The sequence below is a fragment of the Manacus candei genome, unplaced genomic scaffold, assembly GCF_025592945.1.
Source record: "Manacus candei isolate 608988 ecotype Guabito, Panama unplaced genomic scaffold, ASM2559294v1 h1tg000023l, whole genome shotgun sequence".
NCBI classification, from domain to species: domain Eukaryota; kingdom Metazoa; phylum Chordata; class Aves; order Passeriformes; family Pipridae; genus Manacus; species Manacus candei.
Window position 1 is genome coordinate 12,634,920 of NW_026138071.1, and position 11,832 is coordinate 12,646,751.

An 11,832-nucleotide genomic window follows, 5' to 3' on the forward strand; every position below is an offset into this window, starting at 1 on the left:
AGCTTAGCTGTTGAGCTAATGAACTTGTCTCCCATAAATTTGCTTATCTTTGCTGACCTTCAACACCTCCTCAGTGTTTCTTCTGACTGTATCACCCATGAAACCCTCAAGTGCCTCCTATTCACCTTCCTTCCTCCCTCCTGTTCCCCACAGCCATTCAGAGAAAAACACAGCACAGGCTGGGCACACATAGTGATCAGCTAACATTAAGTCAAAAAGAACAAGCAATTTAAACTAAAGCTGCATGCCCTCAGCAAGGGTGTGAATCCACAACTCTGATACAAGTGCTAATTTTCTGCAAACCAAGAAGTACCTTAAAAATACCTTTAAAAACCTCTTTTTCCTCCCTATCAAATCCAAGTGAAACTGCTAGCACTGCTAGTTAGAAGCTGGAGGAACTGAAAAAGGAGTGAGGATGGGCAGGTGATAACCTCACCTGACCTCCATAATCTCAGCACTCTCTTATTTTTCTATAATTTAACAGCATAATCAAATACATCAAACAGGTCAGCTAATATGTTATCTAACTGCATCTGTGGAATAATTCAGTTAGAAATACACTGACATATTAAAGTAAAGAGTCAAGCTGCTACAGCAGTGAGTCATGACATAAAAAGAAATTCTTTACTTTTTCTGTTCCAATTTAGATTTCTGCTCTACAGTCCTACGTCCTGGCACCTTCTGGACTCTCATCCAAAGACTCTTGAAATGCCAAATCAATCTAGTATTGTAAAACTTACATATAAAATATTTCCTAAAAATCTAAACAGAGAATGTATGATATTAAAAAAAAAAAAAAGGACAACAGCTTGAGTTGAAAGGGTTTCTTTCTGGAGAGCTAAACAACCGTCATGGAATCAAAACAGCATAACGACCATAAAGGCATCAGAAATATTGGACTTTTTAACCCAGGTAAACTCATACACAGAACTAAATGCATTTAGGCCTAATAAACTTTTAACTTACATGAAAACTGAAATTTCAGTAAGAGTTTAAAGATTATCTTTCCTCACCCTCCCCCCAAAAAAAATTTCACACATGTGAAAATATGTACCTTCTTCCTCCAGGTAATATCCATGTTTTTAACATCCCATACTGTTAACCAGCAGGAATGCCACACTCTCAGATGCAGGCAGAACAAAACAGGGTTACTTTTTGCAAAATGTCACTGAAAAGTACCATGAAGAGTTTGTGATAATAATATGAAGAAAAGTTGTTATGATGTTAAGTTACTAATGTTGTAATGTTGATAAACAGAGCTTCAAAATAAATCAAATCTATCAGTTACAACAAGAAAATTGTCATTGCAAAAGCTCCCAAACAAAGCACAATGGAAATGCACTCACGTTATTTGCATCAAGAAAAAAGACCAGACAACTTCCCACATATTAGTCAATTCTGTTTAAATCTACTTTCAGATCAAATCTCCAGTTTCCTACATCCACATCACACACTTGTTTCTTAACGCCACTGAAGTATTTTACTGAAGTGCTTGAGCAATGGCTGACAAACAATTGACCAGTCATCAATTTTCTAATTACTGAAGAAACTCCAGGGTTTGGGTATCTTCTACTACTTAGTGTATTTTGTATCCCTTTCAGTATATGACATCGTAAGTACAGAAGTTAACAGCTCAAAAATCAGAGGCTGTATGAAGCTGAAGCACTACTCTACAACACTGTTATTCAATGAGTATTCAAGAATCTACGCATTGACCTAGAAAATTTGTGCATCTCCTAAAAGTGGTAAGCATTTACAGATATGCTGTCATACAGGAAATGTAATTCAAGGTTATCTTCATTTAGTGCTTCATTAACTTCCACAGTAAGCAGTTTTGTAATAAAAGACTGAAGAGTAGGCCAGCCTGAACAATGTTATCATTTGTGCCCAGCTACAAGTAAAACAGATCTATTCTGATGTGCAAGACAAATGGCAATATTATAAAGGATTTCCACATTCTCTCAGAAGCAGCTGATACTTGACTGGTCAGGACAACGCATAAACTACGAAACTGCTTTCAGTTTCCTTAAGAAATAAATTTAAGCTCCTACTCAACTGTGACAATACAAAAGTAACGCCTTTATGAAGGTTTGGGTTTTGTTTAGTTTGGGTTTTTTTAAACTGTGTTCTTGACTAAATCTTAAAATATATTATTATTCACAAAAAGGTGGGAACAGCCACTCCCACGAAACATGAACTAGATAACAGTGATAATTAAACAGACTTACAGAAGCAAACAGTAGCTGTACTATCTTTTCAGTTTACCTGAGCTACAGAATCTCTAAGGATCATAAATCATTGCAGAAGTTAGTCACTGTACTATTAAAGGTTTTGAGGACAAAGTTTGACATAGTCAGAGGTAAGAACAACTCAAGAAGCCAATTTGAAAACAAGCATTTGTTTTCCCAACTAAATAATTTCAAAATTACGAATCTTAAAGAGCACTCAGTCATTACATTTATGTTAATTAGAGCCTTTCAAGGTAATGTCTACATTACAAAGGCAAAATGAAATATAAAGGGATGACAGCAGAGTTACCTGATGTTCTTTGCACTGTGCAATGCTGATTGTTTACACAGTTTATTCAGCAAACTTCAAGACAAAGACAAATTCAGTTCCCTTGCAAATACCTTGGGCAGCTGAGTGTGCTTTACATTCCTTACTGGCTTCATATGTGGCAACAAGAGACTAAAAATTGCTCAGGTACCATAATACAAACCCACTCTGCAAAGTTCTGCTAATAACTGCACAGCATCACTCTTTCAACTACTGCAGATAAAATAAGCAACCGGGACATAGTGTGCCTTAAGGTCTGCAAAGATCAAACAGCAGCAGGACTAAAGAGAGTTGGGTTACCCACAGCACATAAGAAATCTTCCCACACGTCATTTATCACCAGTTCCTATGGAATTGAAACATTTCTTTTAAAAAGTCTCATCTGTGCTTGCTTTCACAGGCACAGGGCAACACAAAATAATGGGAGTATTTGTGTAATTATGTTCCATCTTTCCTGAAATTATCAGATCAAATTATGTTCTTAAGCCCTGCTACAGATGTCAACAATCATGGATCTCTATCATGGGTCAGATGCAGTGCTAACAGAGTTAGCTCCCTTCCACATCCCCTGGGAGCTGCATAGTCTCCTCCTTTTACTCAAAGGCCTTGCCAATTTTACAACTGACTAGCAATTTTGAAGCAGAAATATTAATCACGTTCCCTTTGTTCCTGCAGCATAAATATTGTTTCTAAGGTGCCTGTGCTTAAGTTTATATGCATTACCTACACACATATCAAGTATATAAAGTACAATGGTCACTGCAGAACCTCGAAGATCTGAGAATGTGCTTTTTTATGCCAAATACCTTCTGAATGTTTTGAATTCTTCAACTCTATCACACACCTGCTAAACAGCAACTGCAAGAGACACAGATGTTTTTTTGTAAACACCAGAGAGGTGCAGAAGGAAAACAGCAAGAATGCAAGGCCAGGCTGGCCTCTCTCAGTAGCATCTATGAAGAGGAACACAGACCTTCTCCTCTAGTGCCTATGAAGGTCTGAAAATGGCACTCACATTTTAGTCAAATTTATTAGTATAAATAAAGCTGAAAAAGGAAGTTACTAGGATGCATTTCTCACTATGGCAATGCTCTAAGCTGTGGTGGGGACCAGGAATAATCTAGGTACCACTCAGACTTTTTTCTCTTCCAATTTAAGATGCACTAAAATCTACGCAGAAAGTCAGACAGAGAAATTTCCTTCTGTGAGGTAAAACTGGGATTTTCTAAAAGGCTAATGAGGTATTAAAGGTACACAACTAAAGAAAATTTTGGGTAAGCAAAAAAAAAGTTGGAATTCTTTATTTTACAGAGTATAAACCTCAAACACCATATACCAGGACTTATTCCCACTAAGTATCATAGAAAACATGAAGCAAAAAGGCAGACATAGGAAATCATTGTTTAGGCATGAGGAACAAAGGGGGAAAAACCTATTGAAAATGACACACAGAAAGACATCCCTATACCCAAAATAGGGAAGATATAGCCAAGTATCATTGAAAGGGGATAAAGAAAGGCAAGGATCACAAGATTCTATTTAAGGGCCCTAGAAAGTATCTTCAGTGATCATACTGCTGTTAAGGACACTATATTCTGCAAATCCAAGTGGGGCATTATGGCAAGAACTGCGTTGTTTTTCCTGGAAAACTGCTAATAGTTGCTACTAAACATTCATCTCTTGGTTGTGTAAATGATAATCTGGTGCAGGTTGGTTCCTGTGGCTTTCAGAGAAGCAGCTATATTTGAACAGTGCTTGTTACAAAAAACTGTGTTTTGTCTACATGAGAGCTTCCATCATGGTTGGCACTGAGATTTCTACTAATGCTTTCAACTATGTCTGGCATAGACATCACAGAGAAAGCGGGAGTCTGTTAACAGCCCCTGTTTCAGTAGGATTTCAGCAACGATCAGTAAAACCCTGCCTACAGCAGGGAGTCACTCAACACACATTTACAGTAGACTCTATACGGCGCTTTCCTCAGCCATTCAGTGCACGAATGCAAGGGGAAATGGACTGATGCCCCTCCGGCTCTCTCCCAGCCCTCATCAGACTCATTATGCAGTTTTCAATACCAGCACTCTCCCCTTCACTGCTCCAGGTCACCACTAAAGCAGCATCATCTACAGGAAAGCCATATAAAGTCAGCCTGTCCATGGAGAGACTACAAAAATCCCCCACGTGCAACAAAACTCACATTTTGCCACACCCAGAACATTTTCTGGGGTACAGCACTGGTGTGTGTTTAGCAAACCGGGAAATTACAGCTCTCCACTGTGGGAAATTCAAGAGTCAATAGAATTTTACATCCCTCTGATCAGTAAAAGCAAGTCTTGACTGTATGAACAAGGTGTAAAAGCTGTTTATTAAAGATGACATTTTTCATACATGTAACAGTAGAAGTGAAGTATGCTTAAGAAAGCCTGGACTGTTTCCCCTTCCATCCTGGTCTGCATCTCCCAATTCTTCTCCCAAAGTTTAAGAGGGACTAGAATAATTCAAATCTAAAAGAGACTACGGGTAAACACAATTCAAGTTGTAGAACAACTTATTTTGTGGGTATTTTGGTGAGGGAAGATCAAACATACAAATCTTTTTCATTTGTTAGAGTTGTAACTTACACTACTCCTCATTACCCAGTCTCCCTTGTAATTTCCACTTCTGCAACTTCGTGATTCCAAAATACTCATGTTAACATTCCTACGGCTTATTCACCAATCCAGTATTAAAACCAAATAACACATATATGGTTATTATTAGAGAGAATTCTAGAATCTTAAATAACACCAATCAGTCTTTCATGTTTTCTTAGAGTTAATTCTATTACCAAGTCTGAAGTTGAATCTGAAAGTTTGCTGTGGGGTTTTTTGTTATTTTGTTTGGGTTTTTTTAAAAACTTTTTTACAAAAAGTAAAACTGAAAAAAATTCTTCCTAATGCAACGACTCAATTTTAAACAAATGAAGGCAACAATTAAAGCTCATGTGTTCATATCTATGCCTAAAACATTTGTGGTCCTGAAAATGTCTGGCAAGTAAAATCTCATGTGCTCCACTACATTATCTTATGAAGCTGCTGTAATTAAGAAATCATTTGTGACTAATTTATAAATTTTCTGAACATGTAACTCTTCTCTTATTTAGTGTTAAATAAAAGCTGCAAACGTAACACTTTTTAAAAGGTTTCTGGAGCTTTGAAAAAAACCCACAAAATGTATTTCCTGGGTATTTTTGACTGCAAAACAATTAAAAAATAAAGACAATTCAAATGTACTTACTTTAATAGGAGCGGTTGAGAACTTGACTTTTCGGTCTGGATCAGGATCCTCCTCTTCAGAAAGCCCAGGAAACTCCTCATATTCACTGTCATACATATACGCATCCTCTCCCTCCAAAATTTCTTTGCCTTCAGGCTCTTGGTTTTCTGGCTCTGTATCCCTGTCACCATCAAAAGCTGCATTCTCTATTCCAAAAGCACTGAAGTCCTCACTTTGCTTTTCCAACACTTGCTCCTCTTCTTCAGTATCCTCTTCCTGCTCTAGAACGTCCTGAACGCGTGTAACTGGACCATCTCTTACAGACAACCCATTTCTTTCTTCTTCCCAGCTGGTCTTGCTGCCATCCATAGACTCTTCTATCACTTCCAAGGCATAGTCACTCCTCTCCCCTTCCTGTACTTGACATATGAGCATCTGATCCTCTTGAACAACGTGATCTTTCTCCAAACCTTCATTTTCATGCCCTGAGGTTTCATTTTGTCCAACCAGCTCTGTGCAAGTCCCCTCTGTGGGGGAAACTGAGGAGGAAACACTATCTGATCTGTGCTGAGCCTCCTGTCCGGGCACACTGCCCATATCCCACAGGCTTCTCTCAAGTACCAATTGCTCCCTTTTGTCTTTTCCAAGAGCCTCACTCGGCTCATCTCTGCGAATCCCAAGCACTTTGGGGAACACACCCTTCTCCAGACATCCTTCAGCAACAGCAGGCAAATTCAAACTCTCCTGGCCTCTCAAAGGGTCCTGATTCGGAGGACTATCATTTTTTGAAATTTCTTTGGATTCTTCAGTATCACTGTCACCCAAAAAGCTTTCCAGCCTCCTAGAAATGGGCCCTGCATTCAGGAAGGAGGATTTAGAACCACTATTAGGATGTTGCTGTTTCGACTCCTCACTGCCTTGATTTTCAACTTTCTCCAGTGCAACTGGAGGACTCGCTTCTGTATTAAAACTGAAGTTGTCCACCACATTGCTGCAATCAGAAGCTGAACCACGTCTCCTCTTATCTTCGCTTCTTTCACATTTGCTGGGGGAGTATCTGTCCACTGAGCTCCGCTGTTTTATATTCCTCTCAAAAAGCTTCCTAGTCTCCGAAAATTTTTCTGCCAGGGCAACTTTGTCCAAGTCTGCCTCATCACTGCTACGGACAACCCTGTCGGCAGCAGAAGGCACAGATAACGAATCCACAGGACTGCTGCAGGGGCTGGTGCTTGCATTAAGAAGATTATTTTTTTGGACAATGAGAAAAGATGGGCTACCTGGAGAAGGTCCATACTCTGCTGCCGTGGCCCGGCTGATTAATTTGGTCTCAGCAGGTGGACTGCTTTCAGAGGCTGTGGAAGAAGAGCTTCCCATTTGCAGAAACATATTTTTGATCTTGTGTACTCTATTGCCATAAGTGGCAGCTCTGCCTCGACTGTGTGGGTCATTTCCCCCTCCATTGGAGGAGGTGTTCAGCTTCTGATGCAAGCCTGTTTTACTGGAAGTGTTATCAGGATTGTTTACACCATCAAAAGAGCATTTGATAGCATGGAAATCAGATTTATAGGCATTTCGGTGTGGTGATGCACTTCTTAAAGTCCTTTCCCCCTTGCCTTCAGTTTTCATCATTGTCAAAGAGAAAGCTCCCTCGACTCCTGAAGAAGAATGGGAAGAACGGCTCCTTAGCACAAAGCTTCCACCCTCCAACAGCAGGCAGAGCAGATCCCACAGAAGATCCCAAAAGCAGCCTTTCACTCAGCCAGCTTCCCCGCTTGCACTGAAATGGAGTGCAGGGGAGAGAAAGAAATCAAAGCGCGTGAATGGCTACATCGGGTGTTATCCCCAGCGCGGATCGCGGTATCCGGAGAGCCATCTGCAGAGACAGAGAGTTTCCATTAACTCGGGGCCTCGCCGGCGTGTGACACGAATTCGAAACTCGGGGTGGGAAACGTCGCCCGAGACCTCCCCGCGGGATAAACCCCATTGTGTCCGCCGGGACGCGGGGAACCAGCTGCCGCCCGTCCGCCCGGGCACCGACCTGGCAGCTCCGGCAGGGGATGCGGCGGCGGCCCCCCGCCCCCTCCGGCTGCCACCCCTCCGCCAAGGGCCGTCCCGGGCCGGGCCAGGCCGGGCCGGGCGGCGGGGGAGGGGGCAGCGCCGGCCCTTCCCTTCCCTTCCCTTCCTGGCGCCCGGGGGAAGCCGGGCCCGGCCGGACCCCGCTGCCCGCACCGCGGGACGGAGGGGCCCGGGCGCCCCGTGCCGCCCGGAACGGGGAAGCCGCAAGTTTCGGCCCCAAGCTGGGGCTTCCCCGTGGCGACGCCTTTGCGCCGCGGGGCCTGCGGGGCGCGCAGCGGAGCCGCCCCGGTACTTCGCCCCAAACTTTCCGAGCCAGCCTACCTGGGGGCGGGGGTCCCGCCGCCTCCTTCCCCTCAGCGCTGCCGGCCGCCCAGCGGCCGCGCGCACCACGCCATCATTATCCGCCGCCAGCAGCCGCCCGCCTTTCCTCCCTCCCTCCCTTCCACCCCCCGCCCTGCCGCCGCCGCCGCCGCCACCGCCCCGCGCTCCTCACTCCACCTTCCCCCGCCCCCGCGGCGCGCTCCGCTCCGCTCCGCTCCGCCGCCCGCCCGCGCCGCTCCCCGGCCGCGCTGCCCCGCGCCCTCCTCCGCGCTGTGTCTCGGGCCCGCCCGCGCGCGCTCCCTCGCTCGCACACAAAGAGAGGGAGCGGCGGGCGCGCCCTTGTTCCTCTGGCAGCGCCAGGGAAGAGGGGCTGGGGGGCGGCGGGCGCGCCCGGCCCGGGGGGAGCGCCTCCCGCGCCGGGATATACCACGCCGTAGCGGGCTACGGGTTTCGGATGATACCATGTCGGCGAGGTGAGCGGGCCGCGGCCCGGTGCCTCCAGGCGGCCGTGAGCGCGGGGCAGCGCCGGTGGGTGCGGAGCGCTCCCGGCCCCGCCGCCGGGGAGCGGGGAACGTGCGCGGAGGGAGAGCCGCGGGACCCCGGAGCAGCGCGGGTGCCGAGCAGTTGTAGAGCTGCGCGCTATTTTCAAAGCCCGGGCGGCCGGCGAGAAGGGGCAGCCCCGGCTGCACCGCAGAGTAGCGCGGCTCCCGCAAGGGAGAAGTCGCGACAGCTGCCACGACTGAGGCTCTGACAGCCGGAAGTAACAACAGTGCCAAACATTCCTTTTTTCCCCCTCTTCCTTTTACAAATCAAGTTGTTTTTACCCCCTCCCGAGCAGGCAGGTATCAGAGAGCAGGCACGGTGCCCCGCGCTCCCGCTGCCCGCCCCCCGCCGTGCGGTACAACTTCGTGGATACTCTTACGTGCCTGCGCAGGGCGATGGGGTGAGCCCGCCCTGTTCCCTCGCACGCTCCCCGGGCTGGAAATCACTGCAGCTCCCCGAGACTGGGGAAATGCTGCCCGTCATCGGTAGCCCTAGGCAGTGATAATCGCAGTTGTGCAAGCAGTGTTCCATATATCCATTTGTTAGTCCAAATGAAAGCATTGGCTTCAATCTGTTTATCAGTTAAAGACAGAATTTGGATGACTGTCTAGTTTCGAATGTAGCTCCTTCCACAGACCATATGTAAAGATCACACAAAATAATTAGGAGAGCACAGAAGGATACTGGTAGTTACCAATTATCTGGTAACTGTTGTTACCAAATTGCGTAACAACTCTTTTGAAGTCTAAATACTTAACTCCTTGACAAGAATTGCCACTGGTTTATTACTCAAGTCTGGTGTGAAATTTATACATTCTTCCAGACATCCCAATTGACTTCTGCTTAACTGGGAATCACAATGCCTGGAATACTTCACAGCTTGATCCAAAATTGATGATACAGTTTCAAATTAGCCTTAATCATGATTTTACAATAAAATAAAATCTTTTTATTGATACTTTTTCTAATACAAAGCAGAGACAACATTGTTGAGACCTTCTTCTGTGTTTTTAAACATTGCAGGGCCAGTGGAATTTCACTGAGGTCTGCCATTGGCAGTCTTACATACACTTGGTAACACCATTTTGAATAATATTTTAGTACAGATAGTTTCACTGCAAGAGCAACAAATGTTTCTTATTTTGAGAATATGTAGATCCTATTTACAACAGGTAGTGGTGACCCATCTACTGCATGCTACTGAGGTGGTCCTTTGTGTAGCATTGGTAGGTTGGCTTGAAATTGCAAGGCGGAACCACCATCTTTCAATAAATAGGCTACAAGAAGATACTAGGCACATGTGGGTTTTTTCCCAAACCAAAGGTAAGTACAAGGTTGCTCGGCAGCTTGAGTACTGTGGGCAGAGGATGTTCTGTGTTCTGCTCAGGGAGCCTGGCAGTATGTAGGAGACTGCTCAAAGAAAACAAAGGCAAGAACTCAGGAACACCATGAAACCAAAGCACAAAGCAGCTCTAAAGCATGCTCAGGAAAGCCAGTGGCCTTTGTACTGGGTGCTGGCTGAAAAAGGCTGGAGCAGGAAGATACTCATGTGTTTTGAACCCTCCCATGCATGAGAAAGAAGGAATTGTAATTACAGATCCTGAAAACAGATTTAATTGCATCAAAGGACTCTTATTTCTTCACAATTTCCCATCCTAATTAGGAAAACATACAGGTTATTTTGGCTAGCTATGCTGCTTAGGGAGGACAATATTTATCGGGGTCAGTTGGTTTCTAATGAGGAAAGACTCTGAATTGCATTCTTGGTGAGTGCAATGTGAATGTGAAAGAAATCATAGATGTGTTTACAGAAACAATGATGAAAAAGATGGGAAGAATTCAAGAAAAGGACCTCTGGATTTTGAGCAAGAAGTCTGGGAAGGTGACGTAGTTTATGATTTCATCATAGTGAATAACTGCAATAAAACCTGGGACGAGTATCTTACACATTCAGTCTGTGATGGTTTCCTTAAAAGATAATGCAACAACAGTGAGTAAGCAAATGGTTTGCACTGAGCAAGAAGCATCTACATTTTGTTATTTAAGCTTATTTAAAAAAATAGGGGTTTCAAGGGGGACCTTGACAGCTCAAAATCTTCTTGGGGAAAAAGGTGTTGCAGTATATGAACTCATGAATCTAACAAAGACAGACAAGGAGGAGAACGTTTCCAAGAAAAAAAAAATAAAATTGAGGGCACTTCTGCAAACTCAGTTGTTCAAACTGCCACTAAAGTGCAGTGTTTATTTCAGATGTGCAAAAGGAATCCATTTCAGTGGTCATCAGAGAGCGTTTAAGCATCTTCTGAACAATGTTCCTGTGACTACTCTTGTCTTGGCTTAACTGTTTTAAAATCCCTCTCCTATTTTACACATAAGCTGTGCTTATGGTTTGAGGGTAATGTTGACAGAGGAACAACAAATGCTCCCTACGACTACACCAAAAGAGTGTCTAAACTAGAACTGCACAAGGAAAAAGACTCTCAGGAGGTCTAGATGAGAATGATATTCTGTGATTGGTGTGAAATTTTCCTATAAGAAAACTCTAGTAAATGTGTAAGTACATGCAATTAGATAAACTGTCATTTCTTAAATGGTTTATTATATTCTTTCAGCTTGTAAGGACAGCCATCCTTTTAGACTTCGGTGGATGATTAATGTAGCTAAAATGGGGCACATATTTAGTGGTCTGGGTTAATATTTATTGATACTGGTGGATTCACTTGCTGCTGTTCATTCAAGGTGAACATAAGAAATTACTGAGTATATGTTCTATGCCAAAGAAGTTTGAAACTGGTCTCATCACTCCATTAACATACTTTCCTCAACTCACAAAAATTTTGGTCTTAAATCTTTCTAGAAACTAAAAATCTTGAGCCAGCAATGCTTTGGCTGAGGGCTGGATGATAAAGCTCCCTCTTTCTTCATTGTTGCTTTATTGCTCCATGCAACTGACTGGGCAGAACATGGCCGAGAAGGAGTAAGAGCCCTCCAGGGCAAGGAGAGCTCAGTAGCTGGTGTAACAATTCAACACTGTTAAAGCTGGTGATTAGATGAGCTGTGTGAGACAAACCCATGTCTCCA

At 44.0% G+C, this 11,832-nt stretch overlaps 1 protein-coding gene across 8 annotated transcripts in view; it reads right to left on the reverse strand.

Moving 5' to 3' along the window:
* The window catches only part of LOC127471017 (neurabin-1-like), a 41,510-nt gene extending 32,105 nt beyond the window's left edge, over positions 1-9,405 (reverse strand). For 2 of the 8 annotated variants that reach the window (XR_007904524.1, XR_007904523.1), the window contains exon 1: positions 5,833-7,833. Coding sequence is in view for 6 of the 8 variants with exons in the window: in XM_051787342.1 (XP_051643302.1) it covers positions 5,833-7,440 (1,608 nt within the window). In the remaining 2 variants the exon portion in view is untranslated. The other 6 variants (XM_051787342.1, XM_051787341.1, XM_051787343.1 and 3 more) reach the window with 6 other exon arrangements.
* Between the last annotated feature and the right edge of the window lie 2,427 nt (positions 9,406-11,832).